The sequence below is a fragment of the Nuphar pumila genome, chromosome 3 (assembly GCF_984573655.1).
Source record: "Nuphar pumila chromosome 3, dmNupPumi1.hap1.1, whole genome shotgun sequence".
In the NCBI taxonomy this organism is placed as follows: Eukaryota; Viridiplantae; Streptophyta; class Magnoliopsida; order Nymphaeales; family Nymphaeaceae; genus Nuphar; species Nuphar pumila.
This window is the reverse complement of record NC_143251.1, coordinates 12,252,618-12,274,936: the sequence shown is the minus strand read 5'-3', so window position 1 is coordinate 12,274,936 and position 22,319 is coordinate 12,252,618. Positions and strand designations below refer to the sequence as shown.

The 22,319-nt window shown below is 37.6% G+C and overlaps 1 protein-coding gene across 1 annotated transcript; it reads left to right on the top strand.

The window, feature by feature from the left end:
• The first annotated feature begins 14,227 nt into the window (after positions 1-14,227).
• On the top strand, positions 14,228-21,250 carry LOC149841988 (uncharacterized). The gene is made up of 8 exons (XM_089998822.1): positions 14,228-14,770; positions 14,864-14,962; positions 15,052-15,117; positions 15,227-15,292; positions 20,150-20,470; positions 20,551-20,614; positions 20,720-20,846; positions 20,949-21,250. The coding sequence occupies exons 1-8, from the start codon at positions 14,297-14,299 to the stop codon at positions 21,001-21,003; spliced, it is 1,272 nt and encodes a 423-aa protein (XP_089854948.1). The 5' UTR covers positions 14,228-14,296; the 3' UTR covers positions 21,004-21,250.
• Positions 21,251-22,319: the final 1,069 nt, after the last annotated feature.

The following is a 22,319-nucleotide window of genomic DNA, read 5'->3' as shown; positions in this document are numbered from 1 at the left end:
GCAAATTCAGCTATGGAATAACTAGTTTGAGTAGACCCGGATTGGATCCCAAATAGGTCACCAATTCGGGGTCGCTGCTCCAGATGCATTATGTCATTGGAAGTAAGAGTGATAAACTTATCCAAACAATTAACATTATTGAGTTTGAATCTGTGATATATGACTGTTTCATTAGCACCAAGATGTTTTTTCATTTTTTTAGTAACAAAATATTTAATTTGCCATGTGAGTCCATGATGCCTATGTTCCTCAGTGGCATAGCTACCCTATATATTGAGCTTTGCTTTAAGATATAGCCATGTTCGAAAAGGCCATGTCTCATGGTCTAAACCATATTATCACATATTCACAAATTAACGATATGTACCAGTTGTTAGTATATCCAGATCCAGTTTCAGATCTGAACCACACCTGGTATGAGGAGGATAAGCAATACGAAGGTTTAGTCAAGCAAGAACTCCTCCCACACGTTGGTGGAGACTCTTCTCATAAAGAGTACTCCTCTTGTATTACAAGTTTATCTTGTATTAAGAAGTCCTCATGCTTAAAGAATCTCAAAATGAATAGATCACCTCTTGTAATCAATTACTATATAAAAAGCCTCCTCTCACTCTGAAAAATCTTCGAGTTAAGAAAGAGAGAGTTAATTATTCGCAGATGTAGGCATGCCCTTGCCGAACTACGTTAAAAATCTTGTTTCCACTTATGTGTGTGATTCTAGTTCTTCCCCTCCTCTCATTGAGGCGTGTTTAGGTGACCGGTCCGAGAACTTTACAAAATAATCAAAAGCCAAAATACAGAAAATCGCTAACATGTGCAGCGATTGTAGGTGTAAAACACACACACACACACACATGAAAAATCGCTAACACGTGCAGCGATAGAAAATCACTACACGCAGTGATTTTCTGTGTTCCATGTGACCCGAGTACTTTGTAAGTTACTTTCGAGATTTCCTCAGCTTCTAAAAAATTATTAAAAGCTTTGTCCAATCTCACCATAACCCTCTTAGGCCTACTGACCTATATCTGACCCATGTAGATTCACTAAAACTGACAGAGCCCAATGAGTCCAAAATAAATTGGGTATGGTACAATCTAAATGTTGCCCCATTCCACTCTGACTTGGATCCTTCCGAGATATGATTTCAAGGCTCCTTAGCCCCTCACATCTGGTTGGAGATTGCATGAAACCCATATCTGACCCATCTAGATCCAATTGTCATGCTCTTGGGTGGTCTCTTGTTACCCGGTCTTTAATTACACCTAACTAATTTGGAACAACTTGGCTCCTATCCGGATCTGGTAAAATCCATTAGATTTACTCGGTTCCAGATACATTATATATATGTAACTTGGACTAACATAGAACAGACTTGGACTCTAGTGTATCAAATCAAGATTCATTCAAGTCCTACATCTAGGATCGAAGACCAGGTCGTGCTGGCTCAGTCTGCCATACCTGTGATAATTGTCCATGAGGCATAAAACTCCGAAGCTTGGACCCTTGCCCCAAAGGCCTATATGCCATGGGCATCGGCTTGTGCGCTCGCAGGAATTAAACTTAATTTGAATGCCCATCTAACAGCCAAGGCCCAACCCCACTATGCCAACCTCCATCACGGGTGAGGGTTTCCTTATCATAAAAAAGAAAAAAGAGGGTTGTGTTGTAGCAGGCCTAACTATGGTTTGGACTCATGTTGGTACAGTTTTATCATATTGAATATTGAACAAGAATTTATGTTTGATATAGTGACTGGGTTACAGCCAGATGTATAAGCATATGGGTTTTAGTTTGGCACTACCATATGATATAAAGACTAATGATCAGCTGATATTTGTGCGCTTCAAGACTAATAATTATGATCAGCTCATAATTAGATCCGGTCCTATCGACAGGTTTATCATGGTCATTGGATGCTTAAACTTGAACACTAAAATGCACTTCTAAAAATAAGAAATTGATTTATATGGCATCAAAAGCAACCATCAAGAAGATGACTTGATATCCAAGTTCGCGTAAGTATGAATCGTGGTAAATAAGCCATTATAGACCTTATCGGACCCATTTCTTAAATAAGTACAAAGCTCCATAATCGGTGATGATGGGTATGGGTTAGGTAGTGGCTATAGGTCCATATCCGACCCCGTGTTTGTCGGCTATAAGTTTCCTGGGAATATTAGGTTTGTCTTGGTTTAGCTTGCAATAGTTGATCCATAGGCTCGATATGGATTAGGTCTGCAAACTGGTTTTGCATTAATCAGGACAAGATTGAAACAACATTTCTCTGTTTAAAGCAAGATTGTATCCAGTAATGGATCTGGAACTGATTGGGTTCTCACAGTTTATTTCAGATCATGTTCTGATCCTTGATGATCCACGAAAGAATCTGGACCAGACAATTGTGAGAACCTGTTATGGTCTCGCATGATGGTCGAACAAAATTCGATCTCCGAAGGCCGCGGCTACCTCAAAACGCTGTTCGCACGTTGCTGGCTGAGTGCGGGAAGTGTTAGTCAGTCTGTCAGTTGTGATCAACTGTCCCCGTTTAGGCACCGCTAGTGGCAACAGAGCTCTTGCGTCCTCCTAGGAGACTGGTGCGCTGAAGTCATCTCATGGCAGGGAGTCATCACGCAAGAAAACAGAGGTATCGATGATCAGGATGGTGAGTGAGGGACGACCGAAGTTGAACATTCGTCAGCAGACAGGCAGGTTGGGTCGCTGCAGTGCATGGTCGAATTTGGCCTCCGGCCAACTGTCCACTAACTATACAGGCAGACGCACATGACACACAGTTGAGACATCGCGCCTGAGACGCATCTGCAGTCACCGTGCGTGCGACATGTATGTGTGGCTGGCGAGGACAAGCACGGACGTTTGTTTTCCCTGGCAGGGGGTGACTTTACCCCCTTATCCTCGATAATTTTGACAGGAGGAGAAGCCCTCTGCCCTTTTGTTTTCCCTAGCAAGGGGTGGCTTCGCCTCCCCTATTCTCGATAATTTTGACAGGGGGCAAAGCCCCCTGCCTCCTTGTCTGTTTTCCCGGCAGGGGGTGGAACCCTCTGTCGGGAAATTTTGCCTCGACAGGGGGGCGAGACCCCCCTGCCTCATGATTGATTCTCAGCAGGGGGCTTAGTCCCCGCCTCCCGATGCTTTCCTTCGGAAGGTCCCACCCCCTACCTGTTGTGAATGTTTCGGCAGGGGGTTTCGCTCCCTGCCTTGACCTTACTACCGGCAGGGGCAACACCCTTGCTTGTCTCGCTTTCAGCAGAGGGTTGCATCTCCCTGTCTGGGCTTGTTTCTGACAGGGGGCGTTACCTCCTTGTCATCGGGTAATAAACTTCATTTTAACACAGTGTCTCCTGCAAATTCCGTAACGGATCCCGCTTCTGCCCCGCGACCCGTGGTGAGTAAGAGATGCATGCACATCACAGGTTATTTAATTTCTTGGATGCAACAATTTTTTGTTTACACACTCACTTAGTTGTGGATATCTAGTGGATGGACACCCAATGAAGAAGAAGAAGATGATGATGAAGAGGAGGAGGAGGAATAAGAAGAATATGAAAGTCAAACAAGTGATGAGGAAGCATTCTCAAGCTAGTGAAATACATCTTGTAATACATACCTCTATTTGATGTGAATGATTTTAATGTATTGAAATGTATTGCAATGACTTGAATGATTTGAAGGTATTACAATGTTTGAATATATTGCATGAAGTTATTTTAGATTTGATTATGTATCTTCGATAGGTATAGAGTTATGATTTGAATATGTTATAATGATTTGAATGTATTGCAATATTTGAATATCTTACATGAAGTTATTTTCGATTTGATTATGTATCCATGAAGATATAGAGTTGTGTAACTGATCAAATTGTATTGTAAGTTAATGATAAGTTATTCATGATTAGCAAGTGATGTCATTCTTATGTTTTAATGTATTACAATATTTGATGTGAATGATTTGAATGTATTGAAATGTATTGCAATGATTTGAATGATTTGAAGGTATTGCAATGTTTGACTGTATTGCATGAAGTTGTTTTCGATTTGATTATGTATCTTCGATAGGTATAGAGTTATGATTTGAATGTAATGTAACATGTTTGAATGATTTGAATGTATTGCAATATTTGAATGTCTTGTATGAAGTTATTTTCGATTTGATTATGTATCCATGAAGATATATAGTTGTGTAACTGATCCAATTGTATTGCAAGTTAAGGATAAGTTGTCCAAGATTAGAAAGTGATGTCATATCTTATATTTTAATGTATTGCAATATTTGGTGTGAATGATTTGAATGTATTGCAATAATTTAAATGATTTAAAGGTATTGCATGATGTTTTTTATTTTTTAGAATATGGTTCGTGGAGGTCACAGTGGTCGAGCACCCAGTGGTCGAGCACCCAGTAGTAGTCAGTCTCAGCCTTCATCTTCACGGGTTGCTTTAATAGTTATATCATTTAACTAATTGTATACTTGATTACTTTAAATGCGCATTATGTGAATTTCTAACTCATTTTTTTATAGATGATGTTTTGCCTGCACATGACCCACCTACACCAGCTATTTATACACGTCTCGAGACAATGTCGGATGCAAGGTCTTCTCAATCTGACACACGGCGACTCATTCAAATAGTGTATATTGATAATCGACCGTAAGTATTTTATTTTCACTTATCCTATACTTATCTTATAAATATTGTATATTAATAGTTAATGTGTATCAATTCATGTGCAATGCAAGGTTCGAGCCACAAGAAGTAATACGAGATTAGGCATTCACTAGTTCAACATCTATCATGACAAATCGCTCAATAGAAAGAGTACTCGAAGAAGGTTTTGGACAGATTGTGGTCCTCATTTATGGTATACAATCGTTTCTCATAGTTAATGTGTTTCATATTTAATTTTTTGTTATAGTCATGTCTACTAACTTTATGAAATTATTTGTAGGCTTCGAATCACTTCGTGACTACGATGAAGGAGCAGGAAATGAGGAAGGTGTGGCAGAAGGTGGTTGTCAGTCGATTTATAGACATTTTGCACAATATGAAGACTGCAGCAAGAAAAACATCTGGCGGGATAGATGATCCATTGTAGTAGAAGGGTCATGGCCCTCCTACTATCAGGTCAGATTTTTGGGATGCAATGTGCGACAAGTGGGTAGGGCATGAATTTCAAAAACGCTCAGCGAAGGCTGCACAAAATTGAGCAACGATGCCTGATACTCATTTACACACAGATGGATCATGGACTTTTGGGAGCCACCTGAAGAAAATGGTAACTCGTCAATATATATATATATATATATATATATATATATGTATATATATATATATTATCAAATTTATAAGTATTGTTGCATACCTATTAAATAAATTTTTTATCATTTAACTTCGCAAAAAGCAGAAAAAGGAGGCATTGTGCCATACAAGGATGTGTTTGTTGAAACACATAAACATAAGACCACGAGAGACTTTGTATCAGAGAAGGCAAGAACGACAACAATATGTATTTATTGTATTAATAAACATTATAATATATAAGTTATCATAAATACTGTAATTCTTAATTATTAATCTACACTGTAATCATTACTTTGTAGGAGTCATACAAGCAACAAATGGTAGAGCAATATGGCAATGACTCTACTCAGCATCCGCCTTTTGATCCTGCAGCATGGGTGACTGCAACAGGTGAACTCAAAAAGGGTCATGTGTTCGGGTTTGAGAGTAATATGAATATCTCACCAGTCGTTGCCTCCTCCAGTCACGACTCTCAGAGTTCTTCTGCCAGCATCAGTTTCAAGTATCCAACTGACCCGCCTAATTTTTTGGATGGTGTCCGCCAGCTTGTTAAGGACAAAATGCGTGACTATTTATATGAAGCAATTTTCAACGTTGTCTGTAATGAGTTGTGCAGCTTTTTACAGAACAGGGAAACTTCGTCTGCAGGTGTCTGTCAGGTATGAAAGTTTCTTGTCATTTGTTTCATGTCGTTAGATTTCAAGCTAGTATATGTATGATTTCATTACATATGAGCATGCTTTCATCACTATGAAAGTTTTTGACTGCCTTATAACACATATATGCATGATTTCATCACTATTAAAGTTTTTTTACTACATTAGAATACATATAAGCATGATTTCATCACTATGAAAGTTTTTTCACTACCTTAGAACACATATATGCATGATTGAATCACTATTATTAAAGAAAAAATTGAAATATTAACTCTAACTAAAATCCAGTAAATTGAGACCATCGATTCTGGACCATAACAAAACCCCATCAGTTCATGATCTGGACTATACAATACCCATGTACCTCATTATTCAGACATGGACACGGTGTCACTCCACGTACTCGTAAACTGCTTGTTTGAGCATGCAAAATAGCCTCGACCAACCGAACACAAACAACCAATGTTCACCTCAGCTTGAGGTATGCTTATTATTAATAATAAATATATTTACATATATTTCATATCATACAGTGTGGATGAAAAGAAATGTTTGGCTTATAAGCAATACATTTAGAGTTCAAACCCCTACTGCCTACAAGTTTGAAACAATTATTTATGGAGTAAATAAGCCAATTCAAGCTTGGCTCAATAGGTTTAGAGATCAAATTCTATTTTCTTCAACTCTAAAAAAATCTGTTTTTCATAAATGACCTAGCTCACTTTCATCTCATTTAACTCAGGCTCTTCATGTCCTCAAGCTTAGCTCAGCTCGGCTCGGCTTAACATGAGAAACAAGCTGAGCTCGAACACCTTCTGTTTGGTTTGTTCAGCTCGTTTACCAGTCCTAATCAATCTGCCTTCTGTTGGTTACATTCCTTACAGTGGACCAGGCTCGGGCCCCACCCAACCCAACCCAACCCACTTTGCACAAGTGAGGCAGGGTCTCATGCCATCATCATAAACCTGCAATTAAAATAATTAATCACCCAGCATAGTGACAAACTTTTTAAGGCAAAATTTTGTTTTTCAAAAACTCGCATGAAATTGAAAAATTTTCATAAATCTCACATTTTTTTGGCAAAATCTTGGCAATAAAAAATATAAAAATTATGTTTTATACGAAATGATTAATAAAAATTATTTAAAAATAAAAATGCATGGTTTTTTCACGATAAATAGTCGTTTAAAATGTAAATATCGTGTTTAAATAGCTGTATTTATGTTTTTTCATAAATCTCACGTTATTTTGAAAATCTCACAAGAATTCATTATGTCACCCACTCAACTAGATTTAAGAACATAACAATGAAAAAAGTCAGTCGGATTCCCACGGCCTACCACGTGTCAAATCATAAAACGTCACACGTCAAAAATAACTTTAGAAATCCCGTCCCCGATACCCCTAAAAGGAAGACGCAGACCTGTTTGAGACCGTCCGATGTCATCGAGATTTTGATTCTTCGATCGGACGGCTCTGCTATTGTTACGGCTAGCTTCAATGCAGTGTCCTGCCGTACTGAGAGGCGACTCGTTGTTATGATGGCGACATTGATTTTCTCTCTCTTACGTATGCATGGATACGGTATCCTGATGACGAATAGACATAAGACACGTGTCGATTTATCGGGGGCAAGCTATTTAATATTTTTACGGATCGCTAAGGTCACGTTGAGTCAGAGAAGACGGTGAAATAGACTCTCACCAACCAAATACCCCTCTGATCTTAGAAATTTTGCAATTCTACCATTCTGGTTTTTCTTTCGTCACTGCTGGAGCAGCCCTGTGGGCGTGCAAATGGACCGGGTATGGTTCGGATAGTGAACTATCCGAATATGAATCCAAGTTGTTTTGCTACAGATCTAATGAGGTCCCATGAAGTGAGATTGAGCCTGATCCAGAATGTAGATGGGCAGTAGTGGAGAGAGTGAAAGAAGAATAATGACAAACGTTAGAATGAAAAGAGAACATATGGATCAGAATTGATCCCGATGCTAACATAGATCTATCGTATAATGCCTAGTCAAATCCAAACATGTTTCACTTATGTAAATCCAAACCGAACATTTCATATTGTTTGTTGGAATATTTGAAAGTTAAGGAACTTGTCTTATCACGAGGGTGTGCTTTCAAACGGAACTACAATTACTAATATGGTTTTGGCGTCATTCACCGAACATTTTGATGTGATAGAGTGGTCGGTTTCTCAAGTGAAATTTATTTTTTTGTTTGTAAAAATGATAGAGTGATCTTTCCTTTGTTGTTTACGACAAAAATATATATATTTTTTAGAGGGTATGAAGAGAGTTTCAAACTCGAATTTTGTTGAAGTTGAGTGTTTACACCAATTGTCGTCCCTAATCATATTTGTGTGATTCCAAATCATCACCAGTGGTGTAGAACCATGAAAGGTTTTGTTGAAGGACGTCGATCTTCAAATCCAACATTTTCTCTAACAAATCTTTTTGTATGTAATGATGTTTTATGTAAGAGGCATTTGATGGCCATGGTTTTTTTTTTCTTGCTTTGATCTTGTAATAATTTGTTATGCAAAGATAAGCTTCCGAATTGGCTACTGATCTTTTGTAATTTTTTATTCTCTAATATAAAATCAAGGCAACTTCAGTGTTATTAAAAAAAAAAAAAACTGCCCGAGTACACATTCAGTCCCTATTAAGGATCTGCATCCATGTTGAAAACTCAACTAAGCTGAGTCCATGGGCACGTCACATGGACAAGTTAACCACTTAACCACCTTGAGTTATGAGAAATAGGATTGTATGTAAACAAAAAAGCTCGATTTGGTTTGGATCTTCACCTATTGGAGTATATTCTAATTGGATCAAATGCTATGGGATCCAGACACGGAGTTCGAACTGGGGGAGATTAGGGTTGCATTTGATCGTTTGGATCTTAAAATTGGTTTCGAATCTAAGCATTAGAGATACACGCATCTTTGGCCTGATCACCTCAACCCCAAAGATATGTGAATCTATACTGAAATATGAATTTCAAGACATGGTACATTATTTTTTTAACGTGAAATTTGTTTGTGGGTCCCAAGCCAGTTTCAATGGACTGATGTGAATTTCATGGCATTCAAACACACATGAATAGAAGGATCGCTCCTGAATCCTGCAAGACTTGGCACCTTAATGCAACTATAAAATTAAGAAATATGAAAAATTAAACAAATAACATAAAATTGAATAAAAATAAGTAAAACCATAAATAATCATTCATCTAGCTCTCTTTTTGTCTCTCTACAATGAGTATATATATAGCAAACAATAGAGAAACCTTAAAATCTTATCCAAATATGGATCTAAGATAGATTCAATCAGAAACTTTGATTCAAATATAACTCAAAAATCAATATGGATGTCCGATATAAAATAAGATCCAAAACATGACCATAAAATAAGATTCAACCTAAATAATTACAAAACTTTTTTTTAAGAAAAATAACTACAATCATCAATCATCAATCATCATTCATTTAGCTCTCTTTGTCTATCTATAATGAGTATTAATAGCAAACAATAAAACAACCCTAAAAACCTTGATCCTAACTTGGATCTAAGATAGATCCAATCTTAGGCTATGATTCAAATATGACTCAAGAACAAATATAGATCTGACATAGATCCGTTATGAAATAATATTCAAAACAAGAGCCTAAAATAAAATGAAAATTAAGTAATTATAAAAAATAAATAACCAAAATAGATCTAAATGGACACTAAACCCAATAGTGTCGCTCTCACTCTTGAACCCCCTAGTCGGAACTCACAGGGGAAGGCTGTTTTGACAGAATCTGACCTCATGGATGCCTTCAACTTAGTCAAAATAGTAAAAATCGATCATTGGAACAAAGTTTTTTACATAAAAATATGTTTTAAGAGGTTTGAAAATTTGGTACATTGTAGGCCATTGATTTTTTAACCCTTATAAAATCGGATCTATACATTAGAAAAGCATGATCCAATGGTCAGATTTTATTAAACTTATTATGTAGATGGTCAAATGTGCAAAAAAGTTGAAAAAATATAAAAAATATTACATTTTTCACTAGGAGATTCCTTAGCCACGAGGGTAGAAAATGTTATTATTGGGTCAGACACGGGCCTTCACCATTGCCAAAAGGTGTTTTTTTAAGTACAGACCATGAGTTTGAGTCTCATTGCAAGATACTCTCTCTCTCTCTCTCTCTCTCTCTCTCTCTCTCTCTCTATATATATATATATATATATATATATATATATATATATATATATATATATATATATGATAAGGTGCTCTCCGAGTACCTACTCCTTTATCTATATATACTATTGGATTAATTCTAATCCAATGGTTTAGATAAGGTTTAAATTTTGAGGGCTTTTCTTTATAAACGATTTTCAAATAAATAAATGAGGTAGGAGGAGTGGTGGTTTTCAAATGTGAAATCAATGAGAGGAGTGGCGGTTTTCAAAGTTGAAATCAATGAGTTCTCTCTCTCCATAATGACAAAAGCTTTTATCAGCAATTTCTCATTTTTCAAAAACTCATGAGAAATTAAAATAATTCTATAATTCTTGCATTTTTTCGGTAAAATCTTGACAATAAAAAGTTAATTAAAAAATATATAAATTATTTTTTATAAGAAATATTAATAAAAATATTTACAAATAAAAAGATATGATTTTTTTCGTGATAAATAGCCGTTTAAAATGTAAATATCGCGTTTAAATCATGGTATTTACGTTTTTTCATAAATCTCATGATATTTTGAAAATCTCGTGAGAAATTGCGGTTTTAAACTTTCAAGCAATTTCTCGTGATATTATCGCAAGATTTTCATAAATCTCGTGATATTTGTCACACTGTCTCTCTCTCTCTCTCTCTCATCCATACGTAGACATGAATCATGTGGATGAATGACATTAATGCATAAAATGGATGGATGATGGATATGCATGCATGCATCCATGTTGACCAACTAACTTTTTCTTGAATTTTTTAGAAAAACATGCTCTTTTTCTTTCTCTCTTCCTCTTACATGTTTTATAAAAGGATGCATGGGCATGAATGCATAAACGATTGTAGACAAGGATGGAAGCATGGCATGAATGCATAATGGATGATGAAATGCATGTATGGAAGCATGACATGAATCCATGATGGATGATGGAATGGATGCATGCTCTCTCTCTCTCTCTCTCTCTCTCTCTCTCTCTCTCTCTCTCTCTCTCTCTCTGAATAATGGACATTGATGCATGATGACAAGTTGATAAATATGAGGGAGGGAGAAAATTAGTAAGTCATCCACATTTAATTTATAACTTTTAAATCCGCCACACCACCACTCAGAAGGTATTAATAAAATAAAATAATTAAAATTAATACCCTCACCCCCTCTTTCATTTACTTTTTGAAAGCCATTAAAGATGAAAATCTATACAAATTTCAATCTCATTTAAGGCGTCGGATTTAAAAACAATCCAACGGTATAAATGGAGTAGGTGCTCTGGGAGCACTGTATCATTACTAATATATATAGTTAATCTAATATTAAACTAGTTGTGTTTAAATTAGATGGATTCAACATAATAAAAATGATTAGAACATCTTTAAAGTAATAGTATTTTAATAAAAATGCAAGTTTTTTTTTTTGCATTAGAGGTCTTTTGAATTTAAAGGAAACTGAAAAGTCAAATAGCTTTTTAAAAAAAGTAACTTTAGGAAGCTATCAAAGTCACTTTTTTTGGAGTAAAAAAGAAAGCTTGCATTTTTTTAAATGTCATTATTTAAAAAGTGTTTTAATTATTTTAATAAGGGTAAATCCTTCTAATGTTAAATACAATTAATTTAATATTAAATTAACCTATATAAATATATATATATATTGGAACTAAGTACCCTTTGTTAAATCCAAACAGTTTTGGGTCATTTAGTTTCTGATCTTGAATGTTGTGAAAATGCAGTTGTGGGTGTGTCTTTGGATTGTGTCACTTGGCATCATCAAATACTAAAATGGGTGAGGAGCATCTTTCACACCCTTTAAAATTCCCCACCATTAGTGAAGTAGAGTCCTGTACTTCTGCCTTCGTCACGAAGGACCATTATGTAAGACAGCGACCGCATCCACAAAAACAGAAGCATTTATTTGAGCAGTTTCCATCATAGGAAGATCATATAAGTGGTGATAATGAAATAATGCAATATAACAATTTGAAATCCAAATAATTTAATGGTATTATTACCTTAAAAAAAAAAAAGCAAAAAAAGTGATCGACTACAGAACATGTTGGTAGTCTAAATTTGTTGGAAAGGGTGCCATATATTTTATTAACAAATGATTGCCCTTGTTGGAGTCCAACGTGATTGGTTAGATCACATTATCATAACCTAGAGGTCTCCGGTTCGAATGTCACTAGAGTTATACTTGATCTGCTCGTACTTATCATAGTGGCTGACTTGGTCACATCTCATATAAGATCCAGTGCAACCAGGGACGCAAATTGTTTGGATCCGAAACAGCTAAATATGTGGGGATTCGGATCAAAATTGAGTTCGGAACAACCAAAAATTACAAAACCTCTATTCTGAATCCAACCCATTCGCATTCCTAAGCCCAAAGCTTGGGGAACAGGGGAATCGATCATGCACAAAACTATTTTAAAACCATTAAGCCCCCTTTTTTTTTTGAAAGGCAAGCTGGGGGTTAGGCAGACCCCTACCAGTTATACAAATATACCATTGGGTTTTGAACTTGCAACGTTCCAACACAAGGTGACATGCACTAGCTGCTCTTACCAGACAAGCGGAGCCCCCGTTGGTCATTAGGCCCATTTAAATTACTGCCCTTTGGCTCGCAAACATACTCAATCTCGCGATTTCATCTAGAACCCAAGTTACAAATGCATCTTGCTTTCACGGGCATGGGCCCCACCAATTGTGGGGCCTGAACGATCGTGTCCTTCCATTCAAATGCACGCTCGATAGGAATGTCAACGGGTCAGATTCGGATTCAGAGTCTAATGGAAATGTGTCCCTCCATTCAAATGCACACAAGTCACATATATATATATATATATATATATATATATATATATATATATATATATATAGATGTTTCATTGTTTTGGATGGTGACCAGTTCACCTTGTCCATGTATTTATCTCATGATCTTATCTATTAAATTTTGCATAGGTGTTATTTAGTTGCATTTTTCATAACACAATGTCAGCTTTTTTTTACTCCGAGAAACTGCACCGAGCTACACTGGCTCAGCCTGCCATACTCACACTATTTGTCCATGTCAGTCTAAACTTGGGCCTACGCAGGAGGGGTGTTGCCCACGATATTTGAACCTAGACTGCCCATCAAACGGTCTAGGCCCCTCTCACTAAGTTTTTACAAGGACATTGGTGTCAGTGCTTAAGAGAATTCCGTAAAAATAAAAATGAAGATCTCCATTCTCTTGGAAAGACAGTAAAAACTTTGCAGAAATTATCATAATAGTTTCTCCATATCTGTTTAAAAAATTATTAATAGTTTAGGAGGACAATCTTGGTGCTGCTTTTGTGCATGCTTCTTGGTTATCCAAAGATAATATAATTAAATTCACAAGGACCCGACCCAAGCCAAACCCTATAAGATCCAGGTATGGTGATAAATAAGACCCAATTAAGATTCGGGTCCAGAACCGAAGGTCTGATTAATACATAGACTGGGTATAGTTTGTGAAATTTTATACTAAATCCGGGCCTGACCCAAGTTTCATTAAGACCCACAATTTTTTAATGTAAAAATTATAAAAAGTATTGTTTTACAGGGTATGATCTCGGTTTGGTTCATGTAGTTCTTATCAGGTCTGGGTATGGTTTCTCTTATGATAGATCTGATTAAACTCGAATCTGAACCCGATACCGTACCTGAAAATCAGGGTCAGGTCTGGTTTCACCTGAGTTCGAACCAAACCCGACCATTGACACCCCTAAACTCAAGTCCCTTTAGCATCAAATATTCCTTCACAAAAGTAAAACCTTAAAAATTAAAGAAAAAGTAAAAAAGAAATAAAAGAAAAGAAAATATCCCGTTGGTCTCGGGAGCATTTTAAGAAGCTAAAAAATCACAGTCTCCTCCGGGCCAACCCCATCTTGGGCAAATAACAAAATATAACAAAAAACTTTGTCTGGTATTATTGATTAATTTAAAAAATAAATATGAAAAAAATTGAAAAAAGGAAGAACTCCCCCCAAAGAGAAAGAGAGAGAGAGAGGAGGGCCGGATAATTCCCTGCGTCCACTTCCAATGCGGAGTCCCTCATGGCTGAGATCTACGCCTCCTCCCCCGCACCTCCTCCGCCTCCAGAGGACGACGCGCCGCTCTTCCACCACCACCACCATCACCATCAAGCGGTAGAAACCGGTTTCACGGCGGAGATTCCGGCGGCGAAGCTTGAGTGCCTCGCCGGAAACTCTAGGCCTCCGGCCGGCGTCGGGAGATCCACCGCCGGTTTCCTCCACCAAGATGCCTGGGATGCCTTCTGCCTCCTCAAAGCTCTACCGGATACCGGCGACAGGAGCGAACTCCGGCCGTGCGACGGGCTCCGTGCCGGAGTGGGCGCGGCGGCGGCCGAGGGTGTAGCGTTTTCCGAGATGAGTAGGAGGGGTTTCACCGCTGGTCCGGCGGCGGAGGTTGGCCGCTGCGGGGACTCCGGTGGGTTGGGCCGGGAGGGGGTGCTGACGGGGAAGAGGAGGAGGGATTTGGAGTGGGCGGAATTGGAGTACGAGGGTGAGGTCAGAAATCTTGGTTTTCTCTGTTCATCGTTTGGGAAACGGTTTGATTTGTGCTTTTGGGTTGTGATTTTTTATGCTCTCTCTCTCTCATAGGAAGGTCAGGAGGCATCGTCGGAGTTGGCGAAGCCTCCAGCTTCTCGAACGTCTTCGAAGAGGGGCAGAGCTGCTGAAGTTCACAATTTATCAGAGAAGGTTGAAATCTTTCTCTATTTTATGAGTTTCTGCTACGTAGTGTTTTTTTTCCGTTGATTGTTGATTTGTGTCTTTTGTTTTCTTTTCAGAGGAGGAGAAGCAGGATCAATGAGAAGATGAAAGCCCTCCAAAATCTTATCCCTAATGCTAATAAGGTAAAACCCAAATGGTTAGTTTTCATTTGGTTCTCTATTTATTTATTTATTGTGTGTGATATCGTTTTATTGATTGGTAGAAGGGGTTTCTCGTTTCTTGGTATTTCAGACTGACAAGGCTTCAATGCTAGATGAAGCTATTGAGTATCTCAAGCAACTTCAGCTTCAAGTACAGGTGAGTTTTTCTTCTGTTTTGAAGTTGCCGAGTGAGCATTCTGGTGAATAATCTAGTTTATGTCATCAGTTTAATGCATTTCTTTGTTGATAATAATGCTTTCGACATGCCATCTCTTTGTTTTGAGAAGCTTCTGGTCGTGGATGTTTAATGAGTTTTATTTGGTTGTCTTAACACATCTTGCATAGTATCAGAAGCTAGCAATGCATATATATATAGTCCTACAAAGGATTTATAGCATTTATACCTGATCAAGGGTTAGACTGATCTCTGCCGTTCCGCATATAACCCGAATTTTCTATACATACTTTCTATAATGTTCATGAACAGCTTAACCTAAATTGCTCAGGCATGGGATCCACAAGCAACTGTTAGGCTCATATAGGGTCAACACAACTGGCATTTTGTGCCTTGGTTTTCACACGAGTTGTGACTTGAATACCCTGGTGTCTTATGGTGTGAATGGTGGATTATGGGTTCATGGCCAGCATAGAACATATTGGTGTCTGTTACATGTCTAACTTTCCCCATTGTCCTTATCGCCACTTGTTGGTCCTTTGGATGCCGCATTATCTATTATTTTGGCATATCTGATGGTGAGATGCATTATTTGGTCTCTCTTTAGTCTTTGGCATATCTATGGACTGTCTGGACAAGCAGAAACACTAGGTTCATGTCTGCTGGTCCTTGGGTCATACAGGGCTGAGAGCTAGTTATGGCCTCAAGCGGTTTCGCTAGCATGTTTGGCTTAATGTGGGATTGTAGATTCACGGAACAGGTTTGATTTATAAATATGGGTTTGACGCTTCCAAGCACATGTAGTTCCAAGAACGGATGCATGCTTTTTAATCTTTCAATGGTGTATGTCTTGTATAAAGTATTTATCCATGGATTTTGGAGTGTACACTGAGATTGTTTTGAGTGATGAAAGGTGCGGTGCATTGTGAAATCAAACTTCCTACCTATACATAATGGGCATCGAGCCCGACCCTTAAAGGTAGAGCAAGCTTTGTCTCACTATCTTCCTCGTTTGTGTAGCATTCCAGCTAAAGCAGGAAGAAAAGGATGAATTGCTAATTGATTGTTGTAGAAACTGATAGTCCTCTCCAATGCTCTGTCAACATTGATGCAGTCATAATGTCATATTATAAAATAGAACAAGGAGTTGGCCATGGATTATTGGTGTCGAAACTGCACATTAAGCACTGACGTTGAAATTACATGTATCAAATGTATAAAAGTTCTGTTTCGCAAGAGTACATGAATTTATTTAATAAGAAGATGCCTTATTTGTATTTTTAAGTCTAACGGATTAACCGAATTGGTATCTGATTTGCATTATCCTGCATCAGACTTGTATTCAAAAATTGTGAATATCAGGAAACATGTTGCTGTTTCACTTTATAGACATCCCAAGTGAACCATATTCTTGGCCGGTGGTACCTGTTGGTCATCACTTTTGCTCCCACTGAACCATTTCATTCAATTTCTTGTTCATGATGTTTGATTGGTGTATAGCTCATGAATACTTGATGCATGGCTAGAGATGGGGATTAATTCTGTGTTTGATGCTGTCATGGTTACAGTTTCCAAATACGACACGTATTTCAGGGCTATAGACGGGGTTTGATTCTTCTGTCTCAGGAGTCGGGACATTCTCAAGAGTATGATATTTTCTTTGAAAAGGCCAGGATGAAGGGTAACGGTCTAACATACAAGAAGCATAGTTTATGACTTTTAAACCACTTGTGTTCGTTCACTCAAATGCATATTCATGCAATCATAATTTGCAAATAAACAATTATTTTAAACTATATGCGCATCTTACTGTCATGAATTTATATAAATAAAATCAGAGTTTAATGTTTTGACATCCCTAACTCTTGCAGAGAGATTACTTTTTAGTAGGATATGCCATACTGAAGGCATGACCTATTTGATGGCTGCCAATTTTCAGTCATTAGCCTAGTTGCTTCCCTTCTTTCCAACTGCTGTTAGTATTGTCCTTGTAGGATTTATTTTGGATACTCTAGCATGTCGTGGCTAGGATGTTAGGGCTTGGTTGACAATGGGATTCCATGGGGGGAAATCCTTATAAGTTGATATGGTAAAGACTATAGATTTTTTATTGATTTTCGTCATATAGATTGTTTTTATTGATTTCCCATGCTTTTTTGTGCAGACTTGTGTACCTTGTCTGTGCAATTTTGAGTCATTGGATCTGAGTGAATTTCAGTCACATGTTAGGTCTTACACTTTGGTCACTTGTAAACTGTTTAAGCATACCAATGGTGCAAGAATAACTGATATTGTGAATCTATGCAACATCACCATCTACGAACTAGCCTTGATGCTCCTAATGACGTTTCTTATATTTGTTGTGGGCTGGGAAACTCTAACTCGTTTTGAGATGATTGATCTGAGTGTTCTAAAAAGAACAGCACTTGAAACCATCTTTCCTGTGAAGCAGCATTTAATTTCTCAAAAGTGCAACTATGCTTTTTTAAACCAGTGTCCAAGTTCATATTTTTACCAATAATGCATTCCATCAGGGTTCCAACAGGTTTATGGGAATTCGAAACCAGACATCTCATTGGAAGACTTGCAGACTTAGACGTGCTTAACAAGTGGTTTTGAATCCCTTACACAGGCAATCCCATTGTGGTCTAGGCAGTGGCGGAGCCAGGGGTGGGCATGGGTGGGCGGTCGCCCACCCTAGAATTAGAAACCGAGTCGACTCGGTGGCCGAGTCAACTCGACTCGGTACCATCACGCAGACGCAGAGAAGAGTTCCAGCTTAGAAAAATCCGGAATGACAAGTTGAAGACTGAGGCAAAAGCACGCGGTGTGAAAATCAGCACTAAGCGACAACCTGAGGGTCCAAAACCTGGTTTTATGGTGGAAGCGGCGACACTGGAAACTGTAACCCCAATCCCACAGTGGCGGAGCCAGGGGTGGGCGACCGCCCACCCCAGAATTAGAAAAGTGGCGGAACCACTTTGAAGCCAGGGTTGGCAAGTGCCCACCTTGACCAGAAAACCCCACCAATAGGGAGTTAAGGTCAGGGTGGGCTGTGTCCACCCTGATCCAATGAAAGACGGGTTAGTGCCCACCCTGATGAGAGATCGGGTCATGGCACCCACCCCAACCTCTTTTTTGTGGCCCCTGCTTGACCCTGATTCCCCTCTCTCTCACCTTTGCCGTAGTTTGCCATTCAGCGGGCATCTTCGGTGCATGCCCCTGGTGGCTGATCATTGGGTCATCGTCTTCATCTTCTTCTTTTCTTTTGTTCCTTTTTGTTTTTTTCAAATTATGATGTTTGTTAGGGCTTAGGTCTTTATTTAGTTTTTTAATTTAAATAACATGAATGTTTAATGAAGATTTTAAAGTTTTTGTATTTTTTAATTAAGATTAGCCATGTAATGAATGCTTTATTTTGATTAGAATATTAAGGGTTTTGCTTTTCTTTTTAGGTTAGCATAAATCTATGAATGTTTTTGGACTTATGGTATTGATTTTAGATTTTTTTTTCTCAAAATGACGTGAAAGTTTTATTAGGGTTTAGTTTTTTTCTTTTCAATTATCATTAAATATGATTTCATGAGTGAAATGCTTGATTTTAGTTTTTTTTCTCAAAATGATGTGAAAGTTTTATTAGGTTTAGTTTTTTTTGTGTTTTTTTCTTTTCAATTATCATTAAATATGATTCCATTAGTGAAATGCTTGATTTTAGTTATCACTTATCAAACCCCTAAATCTATGATTTTTGTTAGGATTTAAGTTTTTTATTTTTATTTTTGAAATAAAATGAATATTTATTAGGTATTTTTGTGTTTCTTTTTCAATCAACATTAAAAATTATTCCATGAATGCATGCTTGACTTTGGTTAGAATTTTAAGGGTTTTATTTTTTTAATTAACATATGTAAATTATTTTTGTTATGATTTAAGGTTTTGAATTGATTTTTTTATAATAATATAAATGCTTGGTTATAGTTTTGGAGTTTTTTAAAACTACCACTAGGCATGAATCTATGATTCATAAGTGCTTGTTTTTAGTGGAATATTAATGATTTTTTTTATCAATTAGCATAAATCCATAATTTATGATGTTTGTACGAATTAGGGTTTCACTTTTTAAAAATTTGTATGAACGTTTAATTATGGTTTTAAGGTTTTTCTTTCTCAAATGCAGAAATCTATGAATAATGAATGTTTGATTTTGATTAGAGTGTTAGGGATTTTTTTTTATATCAATTAGCATATCCGAGAGATCTGTAATCTTTATCAATTACTTTAAAAATAAATCAATTATGAATTATTTTTCAAATATAAAAAAATGATGATGTCAATTGTAAAAAGTATATTTTAAAATAATTGCTTGATTTTTCTAAAACATATTATTATTATTTATTAATATTTTTTTACTATATATTTTTGCCCACCCTAGTTTAAACTCCTGGCTCCGCCACTGGGTCTAGGCATTCCATCCTGCTTGAATCTTGTGGTTGCTAATTTTAGTTTTGGTTTGGTTTCTCTATTTATTAATGAAAATTTCCTCTCAAATATTTTGAGATGCAATTGAAATATTCTAGAAGGTTCCTTGTAAAACCAGATTCATGATTTCCCTTTTAAAGTCGGTTGCTTGGTGATCTGTCTGAGGGTCCAGAGACAGGGAGAAGGATTAGTTTGTTTGAAACGGTCAAATGGTCTCATGATAAATTGATTTGTTTTCAGCTGCTGGTGTCTTTCTTTAACAACATATTTGGTGTTGGTTTATCCAATTTTCTCATGCTATGGCCACTTGGTTCTTAACTTTGAGTTGGTATCTTCTAACCTCTTTCTTCCTGTTCACAGATGCTGTCCATGAGAAACGGGCTGACTCCATCTTCCATGTACATGCCTCGAGAACTGCAGCCGATGCAGATGCCACGAATGTCCATTGGCTTTGGGGCAGTAGGCAGCTCACTGCCCATGAACATGGGCATTGAAATGCTGCCGATGATCCAAGATGCCACTGCACACCCATCCTACAGCCTTTCCAGCCAGTGCGCACCCTCGCTTCAGGCCACAATGATGCCTAGTGTAACAAATGCCGTCTCCAGTTCAGAGGCCACATTTTGCTTGGATCCATCACAGGGCCATCTCAGACCATATCAATTCCCCACAACTGCTGATGTAAGTTGTAAGCAGCTTAATTTTGTTTCTTACTGGTTGGTTTGAAGAACATAACCATTTATGTCTGTTCCCTACTGAAGGAAATGTACAGAGCTGACATCTTACCACAACAATTAGACATCATCCAGTCTGCAAGGGCAGCAGGTGCGGCTAACTACCATCCTGATTCCTAACATGGAATAGCTTCAAATTTCTTTTGTGATCTGTTCGTCTTTGGAAAGAAATATAAAACAAAGAGCACTGGTACAGCTGCACCTGTAGATGGACAACCCATGTTGGAAGGGGCTGATTCTCTGGAAGTTTGCTTACTGCATGGAGACAGATCTGTGCCCACAAAGGATGTAAAAAGCCAAGTTTCCTTCCAACACCCACATGAGTAAGTACCCTTCTGACCATTCGCCGCCTTCGTTCTTCTTTTACCCTAATAACACTGATCATTCTTCTCTAAATGTTTCACGGGTACCGCAATATGACGCAGTTTAAGAACAAGAAGTGCAGCCCTTGAGAAAAAGAAAGAAATAGAAGAGCTATGACTGCCACACTCACGTCTATTGCATGGCTAGTATACCAGCTTGTAACAAATTGTTTTCTCTTGACCCCATTTCTATACCCGCTACCTCATCGCCTCGTTACAACGCTTTAGAAAACAAAAGGGCAGTTTACAATTAATTTTCTCATTTCCATGTTTTCTTTTCAATCATTTTGTTTTCCACTGTATTACTTGGAGATGCCTGAGAAATGAGAGCACCCCCATTCAATTGAAGGTGGAATTGCATACAATTTTCGCTGTAACCAACGGAGGGGAGACCCCTAAAACAAAGATAACCCGTCCTACTTTGCACCGTTTAATATACCAATGTAGAATCTAGTTAAGAAAATACAATGTCATTGACTACTACAGTTCTCGACAAACTTTTCCAGTTTTTTGCTTGTAAAGAGGAGCGCTGTGGCACATATTCCAAACAACATCGAGAATCATCGACAATCACAACTATAAGCACCTGAAACACCATTGACATCCTCAATTTGTTATTCTTGTGGGGATCTTTGTTACTGAAGTTCAATACAGTACATCAAGAAAGCTGGCTCGTTAATAAAATAGTTGCAGCTACCAATCTGAAAATAAGATAGATTAGGCTAACTCTAGCAAATAAAAAAGCAAGAGAGGAAACAAGCCATTCTTCTCAAATCTAAACATTGATAGTCAGGAAGCAACAACCTTCACGGAAGATCAAGGTAATTGATCCAGCATCATATCAGACTGAAACAGGCGACGGAAGCAAAATATGAATCTGGCATTGCCTTGCTGACATTTCCCTTACAACTGCGCTCAATATCCATAGCCACATGGATGGATGAACGCCTGTAGAAAACAAAGTGTAAGATGAACCTTTCTTCATTTGTAGGCAAGCTTCTTCAAGTTGTAAATACAATGGGAAATAAGAATTGGATTTTTATTCTTATTCACTCTAATTACCTTTGCAGACTCAACTGCATCTGCTGTTGATGTCGATGTTCCCCCAAAGGAGCACCACTAATTTTATTTTCATTTTCTTAATTTCTGTTCAAGTGTACTTTCCATTCACTTTTATCTTGAGCAGGTCTCCATCAAACTCTCATGCATTAAAGTTGTGTATCAACCAGAGTTACAGGATGCTTCTTAGATAGGTGGGAAGCTCACTTTCCAAAAACTTGCTTTTTTGAAACTTGATGAGAACCTCATTCTCCCACGCTTCTCCTATGCTTTCCACACTCTTGGTTTATTCTTGTTATATGTTCTCTTCCTCAACTTTTTATGTGTTTTATTTACTCTTCTCACTCATTTTCATGTGCTTCACTAAATTGGTAG